This window comes from Rhinoderma darwinii, chromosome 8 (genome assembly GCF_050947455.1).
Source record: "Rhinoderma darwinii isolate aRhiDar2 chromosome 8, aRhiDar2.hap1, whole genome shotgun sequence".
NCBI lineage: Eukaryota > Metazoa > Chordata > Amphibia > Anura > Rhinodermatidae > Rhinoderma > Rhinoderma darwinii.
The window spans coordinates 42188141-42204948 of record NC_134694.1 but is presented as its reverse complement, the minus strand read 5'-3'; the positions used below and the strand labels follow the sequence as shown (position 1 = coordinate 42204948).

At 44.8% G+C, this 16808-nt stretch overlaps 1 protein-coding gene across 2 annotated transcripts in view; it reads left to right on the top strand.

Moving 5' to 3' along the window:
* The window catches only part of DNAAF6 (dynein axonemal assembly factor 6), a 33545-nt gene extending 17261 nt beyond the window's left edge, over window positions 1-16284 (top strand). For both annotated transcript variants that reach the window (XM_075835624.1, XM_075835623.1), the window contains exons 6-7: window positions 15819-15904; window positions 16043-16284. In XM_075835624.1, the coding sequence (XP_075691739.1) occupies window positions 15819-15904; window positions 16043-16169 (213 nt within the window). In that variant the 3' untranslated portion in view covers window positions 16170-16284. The remainder of the gene's footprint in view (window positions 1-15818; window positions 15905-16042) is intronic.
* Window positions 16285-16808: the final 524 nt, after the last annotated feature.

Sequence of the window (16808 nt, the reverse complement as noted above, 5' to 3'; positions counted from 1 at the left end):
CAGCTGCACACTTGAATGTAGCAAAGTGTGTCACACATAGCAGACAAATTGAATTGTCAGTGCTAAACATTGACAGGTGCCTTATTTATTTTATTATCAGCAACCTTGTCAATGGTAGAAATCTGACAAGTATTTTCCACAGCAAAATGAACCAGTGTTGATGTAATAGTCAATGTCAGTAACACTTTATATTTATTTGTCAGTGTTTGGCAACACAGAAGACACTAAGAGACACCAGGAGAACACGTTGCCAAGCAACAGGCCAGACGCCTGAGACCCAAGCAGCGTGTCCGCTGTTTAACCCCTTAACGCACCATGACGCAACTGTACGTCATGGTTTGCCCTGCATTAACGCACCATGAAGTACAGTTACAGTTACATGGTGCTTTTCCGTCACCATGTCAAAACACATGGTGACAGAACAGTGACATCGGCTGTCATAGACAGCCGACAGTCACTGTGACTTGTCGGGGGAACAATCGCGACGCGGCGCCGCCAGCGATCGCGGTGATTGGTCAGTCTCTACTGACTGACCAATCACAGTATTGCAGCATGGTTACCCGGCTAAAAGAGCCGGGTAGCCACACTAGCCAATCGGCTGTTGGCAACAGGAGGCCTAACAATGGCGCCCCTGTCTGCAAAGTACGGCGGCCTGTTAAGCCCCGCCTGGAGGCGGGGCTTAAAAGGTTTCCGGCCGCAGATGAAAGATGGCGGCGGCATCTTAGGTGTTTCCAGGTGACCGGCATCGCTGCGATGTAGTCGCACGGATGCCGATCGTTACTATGGGAACCGGAGGCCAACAATTGCTTCCTGGTCTCCCACGTACAGAAGCCTATTAGGCCCCGCCCAGAGGCGGAGCCTAATAGGCTTGCTGTCAGTGAATAGCTGACAGCTCTAATGCATTGCACTACATGGGTAGTGCAATGTATTAGAATAAAGATGACAGGTGCAGGTCTTCAAGTCCACTAGTGGGACAAAAAAAAGTTATAAAAAAGTACACATATTTGGTATCAGTGCGTCCGTAACGACCCAAACTATAATGTTATTTTTCCCACACGGTGAACACCGCAAAAAAAAATTCATAAACAATGCTCTAGTCACTATTTTTTTTGTCACCATCCCTTCTAAAGTATAGAATAAAAAATGATAAAAAAAGTCGCACGTACCGCAAAATAGCACCAGTAAAAACTACAACCGTACTGCAAAAAACAAGTCCTTACACAACCTTGTCAACGCAAAAATAAAAAAGTTATAGCTCTCAGAATATGGTGACACAAAAAATATTTTTTTTTTTAAAAAAGGGATTTTTTTTTTTTGTGCAAACGCTGCAAAACATAAAAAACCCTATATACATATGGTATCGCTGTAATCATATCGACCCGCATAATAAAGTAAAATATCATTTATCGCCCAGGGTGAACACCGTAAAAAAAAAACAAAAAAAACATTGTCAGAATTGATGGTTTTTGGTCCCCCTGCTTGCCAAAAAAAATGGAATAAAAAGTGATCAAAAAAAATCGCACGTACCCCAAAATGGTACCAATGAAAACTACAGATTGTCCCACAACAAATAAGCCCTCACACGGCTCCGGTGGTGAAAATATAAAAAAGTTCTGGTTCTCAGAATATGGCGATGAAAAATGTGCATAACGTTCCAAAAGCAGATAAGATCGGGCACCATTTATCAGTGCGACACTGGGCACATATCTGCGGATTATTATTTATTTGCCGCATTATTATACCCTCTTATTATACCCGGATGTACTCCGCACAGATTTCATATACCACCACATAATAAACTGAAATACCAGCAAAACCCCTAACAGAACAAATACCAAGCAAAATCTGCGCTCCTTAAGCCAAATGGCGCTCCCTCCCTTCTGAGCCCTGCAGCATACCCAAACAGCAGTTTACGTCCACAGATCTGGCATTGCCATACCCGGGAGAACCCGCTTAACGTTTTATGAGGTATTTGTCTTCAGTGCCACAAACTGGGTACAACATATTGTGCACCAAAATGGCATATCAGTGGAAAATTGCAATTTTCACTTTGCATCATCCACTGGGCACTAATTTCTAATGTAAAATCACCTGTGGGGTCAAAATGCTCACTACACCCCTTAAAATGCCCTAAGGAGTTGTAGTTTCCAAAATGGGGGTCACTACTTGGGGTGTTTGTTTTACTATTTGACTTCCGAGCCCTTCAATTGTGGGCCGATGCTGTGAAAAATCACCAAAATAGACCTTAAATGCGCATGGTGCTCTTCACTTCTGAGCCCTGTCTTGTGCAGGCAAATGATAAATGCCTTGAGGGGTGCAGTTTCCAAAATGGGGTCACTTCTTGGGGCTTCCACTGTACTCTGGTACCTCAGGGGTTTTGCACATGCGACATGGCGCCCAAAAACCAATACAGCAAAATCTGCATGACAAATCATGCTCCTGCCTTTCTGAGCCGTGCCGTTTGTCCAAACAGCAGTTTACGACCACATGTGGGGTATTGCCGTAATCGGGAGAAATTGCTTTTCAAATATTGGGGTTCTTTTTCTCCAGTATCCCTTGTGAAAATGAAGACATTCTTCAATTTAGTGGAACAAAATGTAGATTTTCATTTTCACAGCCTAATTTCAATAAATTCTGCAAAAGACCTGTGGAGTCTAAATGCTCACTATACCCATAGATAGATTCCTTGAGGGGTGTAGTTTTCCAAATGGGGTCACTTTTGTGGAGTTTCCACTGTTTTGGCCTCTCAAGGTCTTTGCAAATGAAACATGGCACCTGAAAAACAATCAAGCAAAATTTGAGCTCCAAAAGCCAAATGGTGCTCCTTCCCTTCTTTGCCCTGCTGTCGGTCCAAACTGCAGTTTATTACCACATATGGGGTATTGCCGTACTCAAAAGAGCTTGCTTTACAAATGTTGGGGTTCTTTTATCTCCTTTATCTTTTGTGAAAATTGAAAAATCTGAGCTAAAACGACATTTTATTAGAAAAAATTTAGATTTTAAATTTCACTGCATAATTCCCATAAATTCAGCAAAAAACGTGTAGGGTCAAAAAGCTAACTATACCCCTAGAAAAACTCCTTGAGGGGTGTAGTTTCCAAAATGGGGTCACTTTTGGGGAGTTTCCACTGTTATGGTCCCTCCAGGGCTTTGCAAACACGACATGGCTCCGAAAACCATTCCAGCAAAGTCTGCGCTCCAAAATCCAAATGACCCTCGTTCCCTTCTGAGCCCTGCCGTGTGTCCAAACAGCAGTTTATTACCACATATGTGGTATTGCTGTAATTAGGAGACATTGCTTTACAAATGTTGGGGTGCTTTTTCTCCTTTTATTCCTTGTAAAAACTAAAAAAACGTATGTCTTTTCAGAAAAAAAGTAGATTTTCATTTTCACAGACCAATTCCAATAAATTTAGCAAAAAACTTGTGGGCTAAAAATGCTAACTATACCTCTTGAAAAATTCCTTGAGGGGTGTAGTTTCCAAAATGGGGTAACTTTTGGGGGGTTTCCACTGTTTTGGCACCACAAGACCTCTTCAAACCTGTCATGGTGCCTAAAATATATTCTAATAAAATAAGGCCCCAAAATCCACCAGGTGCTCCTTTGTTCTGAGGCCGGTGTTTCAGTCCAGTAGCACGCTACGGCCACATGTGGGATATTTCTAAAAACTTCAGAATCTGGGCAATAAGTATTGAGTTGCGTTTCTTGGGTAAAACCATCTGTGCTACAGAAAAAACTGTATTACAAATGAATTTCGTAAAAAAAAAATGTAAATTTCACCTCTACTTTGCTTTATTTCCTGTGAAATGCCTAAAGGGTTAAAATAATTTCGCAATGCTGTTTTGAATACTTTGAGGGTGCAGTTTTTAAAATGGGGTTATTTATGGGGACTTTCTAATATATAAGGCCCTCAAAGCCACTTCAGAACTGAACTGGTCCCTGAAAAAATAGCCTTTTGAAATTTTCTTGAAAATGCGAGAAATTGCAGCTAAAGTTCTAAGCCTTGTAACGTCCTAGAAAAATAAAATAATGTTCAAAAAATTATGCAAACATTAAGTAGACATATAGGAAATGTTAACTAGTAAATATTTTGTGTGGTATTACGATCTGTTTTACAAGCAGATACATTACAATTTAGAAAAATGCTGATTTTTGCAAATTTTCTCTACATTTTGGTGTTTTTTACAAATAAATATTGAATTTAACGACCAAATTTTTTCAGTATCATAAAGTACAACATGTCACGAGAAAACAATCTCAGAATCGCTTGGATATGCAAAAGCATTCTGGAGTTATTACCACATAAAGTGACACATGTCAGATTTGCAAAAATCGGCTTTGTCCTGAAGGCCAAAACAGGCTAGGCTAGGCTTAGTCACTAAGGGGTTACATCACTGCTCACAGGCTGCTGAGGCACTGTGAGCTGCTGTGCTGGTGTTCAGCTTGGAGTTGAAATCACTCCTGCCTCTGTGCATGTAACTCCTTGACATTAAAAAGTGTGCTGGAGAGAAAGGCAGCGTTCTTCAAGCTGTCTTTAATGTCAAGGAGTTACATGCACATGATTTCCACTCCAAGCTGAACACCAGCACAGCAGCTCACAGTGCTTCAGCAGCCTGTGAGCAGTGATTTAACCCCTTAATGACCGCCGATTAGCCTTTTCACGGCGGTCATTAATGGGCTTTATTCTACAGCGCCGCTATTCCACGGTGCTGCATTAGAATAAAGTAAACCGAGCAGGGAGCCATGAGGGCTGGGGGCGTCCCTGCTCTGCCGTGTGAGATCGATATTAGTATCGATCTCACCCGTTTAACCCCTCAGATGCGGTGCACAATAGCATGCACCGCATCTGAGTGGTTTTGGAGAGAGAGAGAGGGAGCTCCCTCTCATCCCACTGACACCCGGCGATAAGATCGCAGAGTGTCTGCGATGGCAGCCGGGGGCCTAATAAAGGCCCCCAGGTCTGCATGTAACGAATACCTGCTAGGTCATGCTGGAGGCATGACCTAGCAGATGCCTGTCCGTTTTAAACGGACCGGTAGTAATACAAAAGTATTGCAGTGTATTATAAATGCGATCGGATGATCGCATATTAAAGTCCCCTAGTAGGATAAGTAAAAAAAAAAAGTTGAATAAAGTTAATTAAAAAAAAGTGGAAAACCCACTTTTTCCCCTTACAAACGGCTTTATTATTTTAAAAAAAAACACAATAAAGCAAAAAGGTAACGCATATTTGGTATCGCCGCGTCCGTAACGACCCCGACTATAAAGCTGTTACATTATTTAACCCGCACAGTGAAGCTGTAAAAAATAAAATAAAAAACAATGGAAAAATTGCTGTTTTCTGTTAATCCTGACTTAAAAAAAATGTAATAAAAAGTGATCAAAAAGTCGCATCTACTCTCAAATGGTACCAATAAAAACTACAAGTCGTCCCGCAAAAAACAAGCCCTCATACAACTGCATCGGCGGAACAATAAAATAGTTATAGCTATTCGAATTTGACGATGGAAAAACTTAAAAAATGGCTTGGTCATTAGGGCCCAGAATGCAAGCAGGAGGAAGGGGTTAAACAGCGGACACGCTGCTTGGGTCTCAGGCTTCTGGCCTGTTGCTTGGCAACCTGTTCTCCACGAGTATTGGAGAGAGGTGCAGCGTTCTCTTTGCTGCTCTCAGTGTTTCCTATGTTGCCAAACACTTACAAATAAATATAAAGTGTCACTGACATTGACTATTACATCAACACTGGTTCATTTTGCTGTGGAAAATACTTGTCAGATTTCTACCATTGACAAGGTTGCTGATAATAAAATAAATAAGGCACCTGTCAATGTTTAGCACTGACAATTACATTTGTCTGCTATGTGTGACACACTTTGTGTCACGGGCACAGGGTATGTGGACCCACTAGGCCGCTCCGCCGTAGCGGGAAGGCAGCTGACCAGGTCACAGTCTATGCGGAAGTAAATGGCAGACAGTAATGCTTGGGTACTTGAAATAGTCCGGACGGTGGCTGTGGCTTCAGCACGGATGGAGGCAGGTGCGGCAAGTGGCGCCAGACGTGGCGGGCAGTATCCGATGAAGTGGTAGACACTTGACGTGGCAGATGGCACTTGACGTGGCAGGTGGCACTTGACGTGGCAGGTGGCTCTTGACGCTGGTAGGCACAGGAACAATACGGAATACAGGAACGGTAACAGGGCACGGGTAACAGCTGGAACGGGAGACAATAAGGAACCATTTGCGAGACAGACTGGGAAAGACTAACAACGCTCAGGCATCGAACTAGGGGGCTGGACCCCTCTTATAGCCCAGGGTACTCACGGGTCAAAGGTCGTTCAAGATGTCCAGTACGCGCGCTGCCCCTTTAAGAGCGGGGACGAGCGTGCGCGCGCACCCTGCGGGCTCCCGCGGAGGTGAGTGGATGCAAGCGCTGGCCCCAGCCTCCTCCTCAGGAGACGCCAGCGCTTGCATCCATTGGCGACTCATGGTTGCGGCTGTCAGCGGGAGGCTGGAGCGGACAGCCCGCAGCCACGAACATTACACTTTGTTACATTCAAGTGTGCAGCTGCCTACTTTAGTTTTATACAGACTCATTCCACAGGCATTAATTAGTACCAGAGGATTATATAGTGGTGTGCCCCGGGGACATAGACATTTTCATATTATTTGCCCCTCTGTGCACTCCACTCTAGCTATCTGATACTGATGCATGCAATGTTTTCCCTTCACCCCCATTCTACCATCCTACCATCTTATCACATTTAGGTTGAATGGGTTTATCTATTATATGGGGTGTACTTTAATGAGGGACCGTTCACCCCATCCCTTTTTGGTATATTATACCTAAGCCGGTAATTTTAATACTGAATTTTAATAATTCAATACAATAGATCAGTTGATCTTCTTGCTTCTTGCCCTTCTTTTTCCCATTTCTTTCCCTTCCCTTTCCATTTGTTTAACCCCTTAATGACCAGCCTATTTTAAACCTTAATGACCAAGCCATTTTTTAAGTTTTTCCATCGTCGCATTCCAAGAGCTATAACCTTTTTATTTTTGCGTCGACATAGCTGTATAAGGTCTTGTTTTTTGCGGGACAAGTTGTATTTTTTAATAGCACCATTTTGGGGGATATATTATTTATTGATTAACTTTTATTAACTTTTATTTGGGGGGAATAGAAAAAAACCTGAAATTTCGCCACTCTTTTTCGCGTCTTAAATCTACGCCGTTTACCGTGTGATATAAATAACACAATAACTTTATTCAGTGGGTTGTTTTACGATTGCAACGATACCAAATTTGTATAGTTTTTGTATGTTTTACTACTTTTACACAGTAAAAACGCTTTTTTTTCAAAATTATTTGTTTTTGTGTCTCCATATTTGAAGAGCCGTAACGTTTTTATTTTTTCACCGATGCGGTTGTATGAGGGCTTTTTTCTTGCGGGAAGACTTGTCGTTTTTATTGGTACCATTTTGGAGTAGATGCGACTTTTTGATCACTTTTTATCAAATTTTTTTAAAGTCAGGATTCACAGAAAACTGCAATTTTTCCATTGTTTTTTATTACGTTCTTTTACGGCGTTCACCGTGCGGGTTAAATAATGTAATAGATTTATAGTCGGGGTCGTTACGGACGCGGCGATGCCAAATATATGTAACTTTTTTACTTTATTTTGTTTTTTTAATAGTAAAGCATTTTGTAAGGGGAAATTTTTTTTCACATTTTTTTTTAAATTAACTTTATTAAACTTTTTTTCTAGTCCCACTAGGGGACTTTAATATGCGATTCTCCGATCGCTATTATAATACACTGCAATACTTTTGTATTGCGGTGTATTACTGCCTGTCCGTTTAAAACGGACAGGCATCTGTTAGGTCATGCCTCCGGCATGATCTAGCAGGCATTCGCTCCAGGCAGACCTGGGGGCCTTTATTAGGCCCCCGGCTGCCATTAGAGACACAGATAAACCACTATTGTGCACCGCATCAGAGGGGTTAAACGGGTGAGATCGATACTAATATCGATCTCACACGGCAGAGCAGGGACACTCCCAGCCCTCAGCTCCCTCTAGCAGCTGAGAGCAGGGAGATTTGACGCTTCCTGCTCTGTTTACTTTATCCTGATGCAGTGGCGTAAAAAGGCATATGCATCAGAATAAAGCCCGTTAGTGGCCGCCGTTAAAAGGCGTATTGGCGGTCACTAACGGGTTAACATACAGCGGACACCCACTGTTGATGATTCCGGCTCAGCTTCTGAGCCGGAAGCTGACCCGGCGCCATCTTGCCGATGGTACCGTAAGCTTTTTAGGCCCTGCCGCCGAGCGGGGCATAGGAGGCTTCCGTTGCTTGTAGACCGGGAGGTAAGTATTAGGCCTCCGATCGCCTTTGCAGCCACCGGCAACCCAGCAATCACGTTGCTAGGGTGCCGGTGGCTAAAAACTCCTCCGGTTCTTGGCGATAGATCGGGGTGTCTGCTGTAACATACAGCGGACACCCACTGCTGATGACGCCGGCTCAGCTTCTGAGCCGGAAGCTGATCCGGTGCCATCTTGCCGATGGTACCGGAAGCCTCCTGGGCCCCGCCGACGACTGGGCATAGGAGGATTCCGTTACTGGCGGACCGGGAGGTAAGTATTAGGCCTCCGATCGCCTTTGCAGCCACCGGCAACCCAGCAATCACGTTGCTAGGGTGCCGGTGGCTAAAAACTCCTCCGGTTCTTGGCGATAGATCGGGGTGTCTGCTGTAACATACAGCGGACACCCACTGCTGATGACGCCGGCTCAGCTTCTGAGCCGGAAGCTGATCCGGTGCCATCTTGCCGATGGTACCGGAAGCCTCCTGGGCCCCGCCGACGACTGGGCATAGGAGGATTCCGTTACTGGCGGACCGGGAGGTAAGTATTAGCCCTCCGATCGCCTTTGCAGCCACCGGCAACCCAGCGATTACGTTGCTGCGGTGCCGGTGGCTATAAACTCCTCACATGCTGCGATCTCTATTGAACGCAGCATCTGAGCGGTTAATCGGCCGGATCGGATGCTAGCTCCGGTCCTGGCCGATTCCTCAGGGTGCCAGCTGTAACATACAGCTGTCACCCGACGATGATGGTGCGGGCTCAGCTCCTGAGCTAGCTTCATATCCTTCACGTACAGTAACGTGAAAAGGCGTTAAGACACCAGTTTCCATCACATTACTGTACGTAATTGGGTGGGAAGAGGTTAACGGCCGACACCCGAACCCTGTTGTGTGAATAGAAACAACAACAATCCCAGCGTGATATGGGGTGGGATTTGGTAGCTGTAAAGGTGCCAAAAAACATCTACTTCCTGAAGTTAGGGCTAGTGTTTGGCGTCTTTGCAGGTTCAGAAAGCTGCTTCGAAGATCTGTTCTGAGGTGAGGTCAGTGACAGCAGCTGCCTTCTGGGATCTCCCTCTCGCCGCCGGCTTTGGCGCTGCACTGAGTATGACACATGACATTACAATATGATATGTGCGTCAGTCCTCAGTGTAGCGCCAAGGCCGGAGTAGAGACGGAGAGCCCTGACATGGTACACAACATGTATTCAATCTGTCAGAAAATATGCACCACTCTGATAAAATTGGCAAATTTTCAGACCCTAGACTACCTTTTTGGTGGACCACTGTGGTAAAAACTGATGACAACTGATGGTTCTGTAGTAAAAATTGTGAAAAAGTCTGATGGCAACTGATACATTTTTGCATCAGTTTTTGCATCAGTTGTAATCACTTGAGAGACAAAAAACTGATGCTGATGCAACTGGTATATGTGAACGCACCCTTATCCAACACTGAACTCTGTTAAAACAACCTGGGTTCTATGCTGCAAAGTCCTACGTGCCTTGCGATGGGCTCTGGCAAAAACCATAGAGTAGCCATAGATTCAGTTGTTTAGAGCTGTGATGAATTTGGGGTTGCTGATTTTTTTCACCCTCATTCCTGACCGTCTCCAGCAACCTTTGGGGAATCGTTCACCTAGTAATTCCATCAACTTTCTCCCTGGGAATTGCTCAACTGGTGATTCCATTACACTGGTGTTGTATATATGTACTGAGCTTGGTTCTGGTGTTGTATTTATGTACTGAGCTTGGTTCTGGTGTTGTATATATGTACTTCGCTTTGTTCTGGCACCGTATCTGTGCATCAGCCGGGAGATTTGTCACGGCTTATTGCGCATTCCGCACTGTCCTCCAACCTTCTCACAGAGCACAGTTTTGATTAATGAGTTATCTTGACTACGGTATTGCTTCAGTCAAAACGAGGGAACCCTTGCACAATAGAGACAAACCGAAACCATTTGCACTAGATCCTTCACCATTGATATCAAGGGTAATGTAAACTGAAACCTATGGTATTCGTTTGTTTCAGTCAAGGTTCATTCTGACGGAAAGTTTAGACAAAACACCTGAACGGAGCCCTGACGCAGATGTGAACGAAGCCTAAATTGGATGAAGCAATGAATGAAAGTTGTTTAGCTGCATTGTCATTGTTTTTGCTGCAAAAGCAGCAGTTTTGTTTTTGCTGCAAAAACAGCAGTTTGTTTTTGCTGCTTTGCAGATGCTACTCTGTTATTGCTCTCCTACTACAATTTTTTATTTATTTGAAAATTGTGAAATAATTTAACCAATAATGCTCCAGAAAGTGTATTCAATGAGGTAGTGGGATTCTCATCCACATTTTTAAAGGTCACTAACATTTAAAGAATTTTTTACAATTGAACTGCATATTTGCAGAATGATAACTTACTAATACAGTATATTTACAAACAAACAGACACAAAGCAGATGAGCGCTCACACGAGCACTTTAGCTCCTTCGTTCTAGAGATTGGTGGGGGTCTCAGTGCTCAGACCCCCACCAATACAAACTTCTGACATGTCACTATGAAATGTCATAACTTTGTCGAACGTTTAGCTACACTCATGGCCGGCCTTGGATACGTTCGGCCACACTGCAAGAGGGGCGCCAGCGGGTATGTGTATCCCCGCGCTGTTGCAACTATCAGCGGGGATACATATACTAACTGCAGTCGCCTTTCCATCCGGGCGCTTCTTAACTTAGTGGCCGTCGCTACCGCTGTTGCAGCCATAGCGGCTGCTAGCGATGACACCGGGCATGAGGGCGCTGGCGCTGCTAGCAGTTGCTGCGGCTGCTATAGCGGTAGCAATGGCACTATAGCAGAGCAGGGAGGTATCTCCCTGCCCTGCTATCTACTAGCGCCACTGTAGCTCCCTGAAGAAGCGGAACTCCATGTGGCCGGGGATTCCGCTCCTGGAGCACTGCTTGATGTCTCTGTCTATATATGTCTCTATCCATATATGGATAGTGACATCAGGGGAAATGCCTGAAGCGGAATCCCCGGTCACAGCGTTGCAGACGCTATGACCGGGGATTCCACTCCAGGAGAAGCCAATGACGTGGACACAGACGACAGGAGCTTCTCCTGGAGTGGAATCGACGGTCACACCATCGGCAACGCTGTGGACGGGGATTCTGCTTCAGGAGTTTCCCCTGATATCACTGTCCATATATGGACAGAGACATCAAGCAGCGCTCCAGGAGTGGAATCCCCGGCCAAATGGGGATTCCGTTCCTTCAGGGAGCTACAGTGGCGGTATCTACACTGGAAAGGGGTTGGGGGAGTTCTATCTACAAGGGGGCGGTGGGCTGTGTGGCACTACCTACAAAAAAGGACAACTGTGCAGGAGCACACAAAATACCCAGCTTTCCCGGCTATCAAATAAATGTGTGTAATAAACTAAGATATAACTTTTATTTAATCTAGCTAAAAGGATTAATCCTTTAGCTAGACTAAATAAAAGTTATATCTTCGTTTATTTCCACACATTTATTTGATAGCTGGGTATTTTGTGTGCTCCTGCACAGTTGTCCTTTTTTGAATGTCTCTTGCCCGCCAGCTATCAGGGTCATTTCGTAGTCCTTGCACTACAAGGGGGCTGTCGGCTGTGTTGTACTACCTACCAGGGGCTGTGTGGCACTACCAACCTGTGGGCTGTGTGGCACTACCAACCAGGGGGCTTTGTGGCACTACCAACCAGTGGGCTATGTGGCACTACCAACCAGGGGGCTGTGGGCTGTGTGGCACTACCAACCAGGGGGCTGTGGGCTGTGTGGCACTACCAAGCAGGGGGCTGTGGGCTGTGTGGCACTACCAAGCAGGGGGCTGTGGGGCACTACCAACCAGGGGGCTGTGGGGCACTACCAACAAGGGGGCTGTAGGGCACTACCAACCAGGGGGCTGTGGGGCACTCCCTACCAGGGTTCTGTGGGGCACTCCCTACCAGGGTTCTGTGGGGCACTCCCTACCAGGGGGCTGTGCGGCACTCCCTACCAGGGGGCTGTGCGGCACTCCCTACCAGGGGGCTGTGCGGCACTCCCTACCAGGGGGCTGTGCGGCACTCCCTACCAGGGGGCTGTGCGGCACTCCCTACCAGGGGGCTGTGCGGCACTCCCTACCAGGGGGCTGTGCGGCACTCCCTACCAGGGGGCTGTGCGGCACTCCCTACCAGGGGGCTGTGCGGCACTCCCTACCAGGGGGCTGTGCGGCACTCCCTACCGGGAGCTGTGTGGCACACTCTACAGGGAGCTGTGTGGCCCACTCTACAGGGGGCTGTGTGGCGCACTCTACATGGGGCTGTGTGGCGCTATCTACAAGGGGGCTGTGTGGCGATACCTACAAGGGGTCTGTGTGGCGCTACCTACAAGGTCTGTGTGGCGCTACCTACACTACCGTTCAAAAGTTTAGGGTCATTTAGAAATGTCCTTATTTTTGAAAGAAAACCAAAGTTTTTTTTCAATGAAGATAACATTAAATTAATCACAAATACACTCTATACATTGTTAATGTGCTAAATGACTATTCTAGCTGCAAACCTCTGGTTTTTAATGCAATATCTACATAGGTGTATAGAGGCCCATTTCCAGCAACCATCACTCCAGTGTTCTAATGGTACATTGTGTTTGCTAACTGTTTTAGAAGGCTAATGGATGATTAGAAAACACTTGAAAACCCTTGTGCAATTATGTTAGCACTGCTGTAAACAGTTTTGCTGTTTAGAGGAGCTATAAAACTTACCTTCCTTTGAGCTAGTAGAGAATCAGGAGCATTACGTTTGTGGGTTCGATTAAACTCTCAAAATGGCTAGAAAAAGAGAGCTTTCATATGAAACTCGACAGTCTATTCTTGTTCTTAGAAATGAAGGCTATTCCATGCGAGAAATTGCCAAGAAACTGAAGATTTCCTACAACGGTGTGTACTACTCCCTTCAGAGGACAGCACAAACAGGCTCTAACCAGAGTAGAAAGAGAAGTGGGAGGCCCCGCTGCACAACTGAGCAACAAGACAAGTACATTAGAGTCTCTAGTTTGAGAAATAGACGCCTAACAGGTCCTCAACTGGCAGCTTCATTAAATAGTACCCGCAAAACGCCAGTGTCAACGTCTACAGTGAAAAGGCGACTCCGGGATGCTGGCCGTCAGGGCAGAGTGGCAAAGAAAAAGCCATATCTGAGACTGGCTAATAAAAGGAAAAGATTAATATGGGCAAAAGCACACAGACATTGGACAGAGGAAGATTGGAAAAAAGTGTTATGGACAGACAAATCAAAGTTTGAGGTGTTTGGATCACACAGAAGAACATTTGTGAGACGCAGAACAACTGAAAAGATGCTGAAAGAGTGCCTGACGCCATCTGTCAAGCATGGTGGAGGTAATGTGATGGTCTGGGGTTGCTTTGGTGCTGGTAAAGTGGGAGATTTGTACAAGGTAAAAGGGATTTTGAATAAGGAAGGCTATCACTCCATTTTGCAACGCCATGCCATACCCTGTGGACAGCGCTTGATTGGAGCCAATTTCATCCTACAACAAGACAATGACCCAAAGCACACCTCCAAATTATGCAAGAACTATTTAGGGAAGAAGCAGGCAGCTGGTATTCTATCTGTAATGGAGTGGCCAGCGCAGTCACCAGATCTCAACCCCATAGAGAAGTTGTGGGAGCAGCTTGACCGTATGGTACGCAAAAAGCGCCCATCAAGCCAATCCAACTTGTGGGAGGGGCTTCTGGAAGCATGGGGTGAAATTTCTCCCGATTACCTCAGCAAATTAACAGCTAGAATTCCAAAGGTCTGCAATGCTGTAATTGCTGCAAATGGAGCATTCTTTGACGAAAGCAAAGTTTGAAGGAGAAAATTATTATTTCAAATAAAAATCATTATTTCTAATCTTGTCAATGTCTTGACTATATTTTCTAGTCATTTTGCAACTCATTTGATAAATATAAGTGTGAGTTTTCATGGAAAACACAAAATTGTCTGGGTGACCCCAAACTTTTGAACGGTAGTGTACATGGGGTCTGTGTGGTGCTACCTGCAAGGGGCTGTGTGGCACTACCTACAAGGGGGCTGTGTGGCGCTACCCACAAGGGGGCTGTGTGGCGCTACCCACAAGGGGGCTGTGTGGCGCTACCCACAAGGGGGCTGTGTGGCGCTACCCACAAGGGGGCTGTGTGGTGCTACCTACAAGGGGCTGTGTGGTGCTACCCACAAGGGGGCTGTGTGGTGCTACCCACAAGGGGGCTGTGTGGTGCTACCCACAAGTGGGCTATGTGGCGCTACCCACAAGGGGCTGAAATTAATGGGATGCAGAAAATACATGCGGCGCCCGTTTGGAGCTTTTTTTCCTGCATCTTTTGCATTCGCTTCAACAGCTTAAGAAAAAAACACAAAAAAAGGTCACACAACACTGTTAGTTCCTGAAGGAATTTTGAGGCAGATTTTTTTTGCCTTACAAAAAACGTGTGTGAACATACCCTACGACTGTAGTGCTTGTTTTTAGCCGTTTTCTGTCTTGAAAAATTTTTGGTAGGGGGCCCTGAGGAAATGTTATTTTTCCATTGCTGCCTCGCGTCTGAAAAGGTTGGGAAACTCTGTACTAGGCTACAGGATCCCGTCATGGAGCAGCTCAGTTCGTCATGGGAACGGGGCCTAGGTGAGTAAAATTTTTGTTTTTGTTTGGGCGCACTGTCTACAAGGGGGAGGTGGGAGAATGTATGGAACTGTCTACAAGGGGGAGGTGGGGGACTGTATGGCACTGTCTACAAGGGGGAGGTGGGGGGGGGCTGTATGGCACGATCTACAAAAAGGAGGTGGGGGATTATGGCACTGTCTACAGGGAGGCTATATGGCAAAATCTACAGGGGGCACTATACTGTGTGGGGGCCACTAAGCGGACATTATACTGTGTAGGGGTACTATAGGTGGCTTAATACTGTGGGCACAATTAGAGGACAAAATACTGTGTCCTTGAAGGGGTTGTAATATATTATTATTCTACTGTATGGGGGCACTAAAGGGGCATTATAGTTTTTTTTATGGGTTTTTTTTTTTTTAATGATGGGGTGGGGCGCCGAAAGATCATTTCGCACAGGGCGCCATCTATCCTAGGGCCGGCCCTGGCTACACTTTAAGTATTACTGTTGGCTGCAGTAAAATATTACTAGTATTATAATCCCATAAACTGGGAGTATTCTGGTGATAAAACATTGCAGATGGGGCTCCTTCTAGTGACACATCACTCCACACATACCCTTCGATACTACATCTCCATGGTGTCATTTGTAAGTGGCCGATATTAGCAATAGTGTTTTCAATGGACTCCAGGTCTTCCTGCTTGACTTCACAGGACACATTTGGAATAGTGGATCAATAGAAATAAAACGGTGTCAGTTTCTGTATAAATGTTTGTAATTCTGTAGCTGATTTATTTGTTATTTGTTCCTAGGTTAAAATCCAGCTCCCTAACACAAAAACTTCTGATGTGTCACTTGACATAAGGAGTCAGTTCCTAGACCTCCGCACTCCAAAATAGTAAGTGATACATGTGAAGAATGCATCTTTGACAAACAGAGAGAATAATACCGTATTAACAACTAACTGGTAGCAATCATCAAATTAGATGCTCATTTCTTTCACAAAATTGACTTAATGCTTTATTTATTTCTATAGTAAACTGGGATTACACCTTCCCCATCCAATAAATGAAAAAACTGGGAAAGCACATTTTAAGGTGGACACAGAAACTCTGGAAGTGACCCTCACCATGGTCAGAGACTTCGACTTTGTCAACTTTTAATGACACTTCAAGAATCCATTGTTTACATGACAGCATTGTCAGTGTGTACAGTTTCAAACCTGATGTATTTATTACATTTATTGAAAGTCAAATGATAAAATATATTCTAATCTTCTTTGAAGTTCTTACATGTTACTATAATCTAGAATAATAACTGCATTTATAACAACGGATAGGATACACATCAACTTTAATGTGACTCCTGAAAATCACAGTTGCTTGCCATTTCACTATTCCTTACAGGGAAAAAATATAGTGACTTATCACAAGGTATGCCCTAACAGACACTATTTGGCTTGTCCAAGCTAAATGGAATTTCCTCAGCAATTACGCATAAACTAGCAGACCAATCCGCACCTTTTCATGCGTTTTTTTTACTGCGGTTTTAGGTGCAGATTTTCATTTTGAATGCTGAAATTAGTGCAGTTTTTTTGCTGCGGTTTTTTGATTTGTTTTTCAAGGGCTGATGGAATGAAGAAAATAAAGTTAAGACACCCACTTTTTATGTCACTTCCTATGACATATATTCTGTTACACCCTTCATCCAGACTCCATTATTTGTAAAATACAAGGAAAAGACAAGTTTTGTGCTTTCTGCTGCCATGGAACTTGCTAATCGCCCATTGAAACTTAGAAGGC